Here is a 6000-nt window from a genome sequence, read left to right on the forward strand (position 1 = left end):
AGTGTCATTTGTCTTTGAAGAGAGAAAAATCACTCTTGCAGCAGCTTGCAGGATGGACTGGATGGGGGGCAAAACTGGAGACCGGAAGAAAAGTTAGGAGATTGCTGCAGTAACAAAGGAAACTAGCCTGATGGCATCAGGGATGGAGAGAAGTGGCAGACACTTCAAGACATTAATAAAGAGAGTCAGCAGATAACAGGATGGATTATGGGGTAGAGAAAACAGGTAGCGGACTGGGCCGAAACCTAGTTTTGTTCTTGAAAAACTAAGATAAGGAAATAAAGGAAGAGGAGAGAGATGCACTTCAGGGCACTGAGGTAGAAAAGGGAGAATAGATGTTCCAATGCTTATACTTAGTATGTGAACAGATATAGTGAATTCTAGCAAGATCTATTCAGAATTGTCAGGGCATAATCCAGCCCTTGGACTGGGATGTAACTGGATGTGGACAGTGGGAATCACATAGGCCAGATGTCAGCAGCCCTGGGGGAGGGATTCCTGGCTCCTGCTGCCTGATACCTGAAATTCTTTAATGGGGTCAAGCCTTATCCATCTTGACAGTAAGGCAGCGTGTCATATTGAGAGGCAGAGGCCTTGGTACTATCACTTACTAGCTCTATGACCCTGGGAAGAAACTTTAACCTAAGTCTTAGTTTCCTCATGTTTAGAATGAAATATTCACATCTGCTTCATGGAGTGGGAGAAAGTTTATGAAAATTAAAATTAGATGGCATATATGGATACTTATAGAGTCACACAGAGATTGTCTTGTTTTTGTATTGTCAAAGTATCGAATACTAATGTAACTAGAATATTCCTACCCTGACTGCTCCATTTAAAATTGCAAACTGCCCTTCACTCCCTATGCTTCTGATCCCCCTTATCCAGCTCAACTTTATTATTTTTCCACAGCCTTTAACACCTAACATAATGTGTAAATTATTTATTATAAGTATTGTCTCTTATCTCTCTTCCCCACTAGGAAGGGATCTTCCCACAAAGGCAGGCTTCTTGCCTTTTTTATTCATTGATCCAGGTACCTAGAGCATTGCCTGTCCCTGGTATGTAAGAGGCTCAGTGAATATTGGTTGAATGAATGACTGGTTCTTGGACCCCTTGAGAATCCAATAAAAGCCTGAACTGCTCATGCTGGTGTGGAGAGTGTAGATCATATTCAAACAACATTTTGCCTAACATTGCAGAGCCTCTGAATCCCACAATTGAGAATCCAAGGTAGAAAGGCCTGCACTAATAGAAATTTTGATGTTTTTCTCAGGTAATTTCCCAAATGGAGGTACAGACAAGTATTTATCTGACACAATTCAGCCTTTGAGAAGGCACTTAAACTAGAATTCCCAGGCATCTGGATGCTTTTCTGTTTGTATTTGAGAAATGAAAATCTCAAAGACTTTCAGATTAGTGTATGGTTGCAAAACTTGGAAAGCAGTACAGTTAAATCAATTATGACTGCTTAGTCCTTGTATTAGGCTCTATGGACCAAAAGGTATTGATTTTTATATAGAACATCAACCCCAAATTAACTAGAGGTAAATTTAAATGTCAATGGACAGTTTTTAAAAATGAAGCATTGTGCATTAACCTGTCCTTATCTGATTAGACTCATCTTTTAAACACTATTTATGATTGTCTGAATCAATAACCAAATATGAATTACTATCACTAGTATAATCACATCATAAAAAGCTGTTTCTGTTCTAACCTTGGTTACAGATAAATGAAAGCCCTTAGATTCACTAGGTCTGTTTTCAGAAGGGAAGACTCAAGGTAATTGGATTCAGAAGCATTAGTAGAGGCATAGTTGAGTGCCCTTAATGTCATTTGAATAATGGGACTGTTGCAAATCTCTCCCCCTTTCAGATTCCCCTCGACGACTCTGGTGGTATCACTGGATTTGCTGGCTTCTCAGCGTAGTTGGAATCTTCTGTATTCTCTTAGCGCATGACCACTACACTGTGGACGTGGTGGTGGCATATTACATCACCACGAGACTCTTCTGGTGGTATCACACTATGGCCAATCAGCAAGTGAGTTTCTCCCCTTTTGATTTTAGCTTCTATTGCTTCTGGCTTGGTGTTGCTGGCTTGGGCAGGGTGTAAAGAACCCATGGATGTCTTAAGTTTCTCTTTCTTAAGAGGTAATCAACTAAGATTGTGTTGTGTTTTGTGACACTGATTCTCTTCAGAATTAAGAATAAAAAGTTCATTAATATAATGGTGTAAGGAATTCCTTCTAGAATAAGTAGCACACTTTCATTATCCATGAAAAATGAAAAATATTTTCTAAGCTTGTGTCCCTCCTTGCTTGATTCACTTTCCTACCCTCTTCTCCCTATCCTGGGCACACCACAAGCTTAATACTTAACATTTAATTAAGTGTTAATATTTTTAGCATAGAAGAGGAATACCTAAAAAGCTAACTGAGGTATTTATTTATAGGCAAGACATGAGTGAGCCATAAGTTCTCCTTGCCCTCCCAGAATTGGCGTTGTTTTTCTACTGAGATGTGGCTCAGTTTGTAGATGAGTGTGGAGTGTAGAATGGTGGTGACAGAGAGAAGCTGGGATATGTGGGTGGACACGCAGGGTAGATATGGGATCCTTTGGAAATTTTAGCATGGCAAGTATGTGAACTTAAAGTGAAAGATTGTAAGAAATGTGTTTATGTTTCTTTGTTATCCTAGGTGCTAAAGGAAGCTTCCCAGATGAACCTCCTGGCCAGGGTGTGGTGGTACAGGCCATTTCAGTACTTTGAAAAGAATGTCCAAGGAATTGTACCTCGATCTTACCATTGGCCTTTCCCCTGGCCAGTAGTCCACCTCAGTAGGCAAGTTAAATACAGCCGGCTGGTGAATGACACATAACAGCTGTACAATGTGGGGAAAAGACAAATTGTCCGAAGTGCTAAGAACTCCATGAGAGAAGATGCCATAAAATAAACACCTCCCTATTCCTGTTATCTTTCAATGGTTACCTTGACTTAACCTATTGAGTTACCTGGTCAGCACTGTGATCTTTTTTTCTCTCCAAAGGACCTGCGTTGGACAACAATAAAGAAAAATTTAACCTATCATGCACTGTACACATTTCCTGTTCATAAGTTTGGGATTTACATAACCCGCAACCACCATGTTCCTTTGTATATGATGCAACAGCATAAATGTAAGCTTTTATATCATAAGTTCTGGTCTTTCCAGTCACATCTGGAAATAAAGTGTATTATTTTCTTGGGAAAACATACTTTTCATATCTCTTGCCCCAAAGATTGGGCTGTAAGCCATTTTCTAGCAAATGTCTCTATGAAGGTTTCTAAGCACCTGAATGGGGTTTGATTCTGAAATCTTTCTACCTGTTGCACCGATATTCAAATAAATGATAGACACAGAAAGGTTTGGTAACTTTGGGTTTTGTAAAATCAGCAAAGACAGTGTTTCAAAAAGTGCAAAAAAAAAAAAAAGATTCTGTTATAAAGTGATTTTCTAAGTATTTCCTAACTTTATTTTTCAAAATGATGTTATGAAAACCAAATTTAAAGATTTTTAACATGTCAGAGAGAAGAGAGTTAAAATTTAAAAATGCATCTTGGGAGAGAAATTTGTCTATGTTTCTAGTGCCTTTCTTGTCTTGATTGTATGGTCAGTAGGCAATCTTAAATGTTTTTATTTAAAATAAAGTATTCCATGAAAATATAAATATATGTATACACTACTAAATTTTGCATTTATAGCTAAATTGAATCAGAAGACTGCTTATGGTTTTAAAATTGCAATGACTTAAATAATGAGGTTGTTAATTAGAGTCAGAGCCTGTTCACATATTGTGATCAGGTAGCAATGACATGTACCACTTAAATTATTTTATCGTCTATTTGGTAGTTCGATTTTAACTATTCAATGAAAACAGCCATGAATATCTTTTCTTAAAGAGAGTTTTGAAAATGATCACTTACCTAAAACTTGAAAGCTATGAATTAGTTATCCATACTCTCATGACAATTTTGTTGGTGAACAACAAAAAAGAGATCTATTTCTTTAAAAGATATTTGTGCAGAAACTGCATGTAACTCTTAAGTTTTACTCCTAACATACGTATGTTTGGGGAAGTATTCTATTCTATACTTGCCAATGTGGAGAACAAAATAGTTTTTTAAGAATGAAGAAGTATATATATCCATTCTGTATTTTACGTGCAGCAAAATTATCTTCCGTAGGATTTTTTTGTGTATTCACAAGGTGATATTTGTATTGTAAAACAATAATGGTGAAGGAAATAAAAAGGCTTTTAAAATTTTGTTTGTTTTAAATCTTTGTAAAGTTATTATTCCAGAGAGTATACTGGTATCTTACAGCTTACCTAGATCATAAATTAATCAAGATGCACTTTTTAATAAAAACTGATACTTAAAATAAATGGCTGTTATTTCTACTGTGTTCACATTCTCCATAGAAGTCATAAATGAAGTCATTAAAGCAAGATAGAAAATCAGTTTCAGAATTTCTTCATGGAGTGTTTTTGCTTGACATGGGACTTTTAATAATTATTTGGATTTTTTTTTCCTTGGGATTCCTTAAAATATATTCTAATCTTCAGTAAATTCTATGGAGTTTTTTAATATATAAAAAGTCACATATAATTTAAATTCAAACTTTAGAACAATGTTTACTAACATTTTGCATTCTCTAATTTTCAGCCAAGTTGTTTTTTTTCTTCCTATACCTGGCAGTAATATAGCTTCTCCAGTGTAGATGGAAAGGAAACGTAAATCCAAAGTGAGAAATATAGAGTAATAGTACTATGATAACCAGTGGTAATGGAAAAGAACTATTCACAAAGAAAAAATTGTTATTATTATTTCTGATGTGGTGACTAAAGGAAAATGTCAACAGGGGAGATGTCTCTTTGATAAAGGATGCGTCAAGGAGGCTAGAAATATAAAACCAGGGGCCAAGTGTGGTGGCTCACGCCTGTAATTCCGGCACTTTGGGAAGCCGAGGTGGGCTGATCACTTGAACCCGGGAGATTAAGACCAGCGTGATCAATATGAAACCGTGTTTCTACAAAAAATACAAAAATTAACCCACCCAGCATGGTGATGCACACCTGTGGTCCCAGCCTCTTAGGAGACAGGTGGGAGGATCGCTTGAGCTGGGGAGGCAGAGGCTGCAGTGAGCCATGACCATGCCACTGTACTCCAGCCCCAGCAGAAGAGTGAAACTCCATCTCTCGGGGGGGGGGGGGGAAGGGAAATTAAAACCAGTAAAACTTTTCCTGTGTGGGGCTTTAAACTTGTGTATCAGACAGGGGAAATGGGGTGGCCTCTTTAGGCAAATAGAGCCAAACCCTTGGATAGGTCTTTATTTAACTGTTACAGCCTTTCACTAACTTTGACTATTGACTGCTGCCATATGGAAGGGAAAGTAAATTGAGTAAGTGGAAATGATATATTGGCACTTACTAAAAATAGGATCTTTTTTTCCTAAAAAACTAGAAATAATTATATAAAAATTTATTATGAGTTTACATGCCACATATGTATCATGAAATCCACTGCTGAATGTTCTTCATGGCTGACTACACTGATTCATGAATTGACATATCTTCTGGGTCTCTAGTGTGCAAATCCCAGGAAGGACAAGGAGAAAGCTCATTGTATTCTAGAGAATCGTAGTTCACTTGGTAAGGATTGCCTGTATAAGGACATGTGCTTTCTCAATGTCTTTTTTTTTTTTTTTTGGCTCACTTAACAAGTTAGACATTTTATATGTATTAGTTAACCCTCACACAACCACAAAGTGTAATTATTGTTCCCATTTTACAGATAGACCAAAGTGACTCAGATATATTAAATAACCTGCCCAAAGGCATGCAACTGGTAACTGGTAAAAATCCTATTGGAACCCAAGTTTCCACCCTCCCCGACCAATACTGTGAGCTTTCATAAACTCTTCAGTAAGAGTCTGCAGTGAGAGAAACCTATGCCTATG

The 6000-nt window shown here is 37.2% G+C and overlaps 1 protein-coding gene across 10 annotated transcripts in view; it reads left to right on the top strand.

The window, feature by feature from the left end:
• Positions 1-4426, top strand: part of SGMS1 (sphingomyelin synthase 1) — a 312849-nt gene extending 308423 nt beyond the window's left edge. For 9 of the 10 annotated variants that reach the window (XM_021943451.2, XM_017963077.3, XM_017963078.3 and 6 more), the window contains 2 exons: positions 1879-2045; positions 2701-4426. In XM_021943451.2, coding sequence (XP_021799143.1) covers positions 1879-2045; positions 2701-2880 — 347 coding nt within the window. In that variant the 3' untranslated portion in view covers positions 2881-4426. The remainder of the gene's footprint in view (positions 1-1878; positions 2046-2700) is intronic. The other variant, XR_002524357.2, reaches the window with a different exon arrangement.
• The last annotated feature ends 1574 nt before the right edge of the window (positions 4427-6000 follow it).

This window comes from Papio anubis, chromosome 11 (assembly GCF_008728515.1).
Source record: "Papio anubis isolate 15944 chromosome 11, Panubis1.0, whole genome shotgun sequence".
NCBI lineage: Eukaryota > Metazoa > Chordata > Mammalia > Primates > Cercopithecidae > Papio > Papio anubis.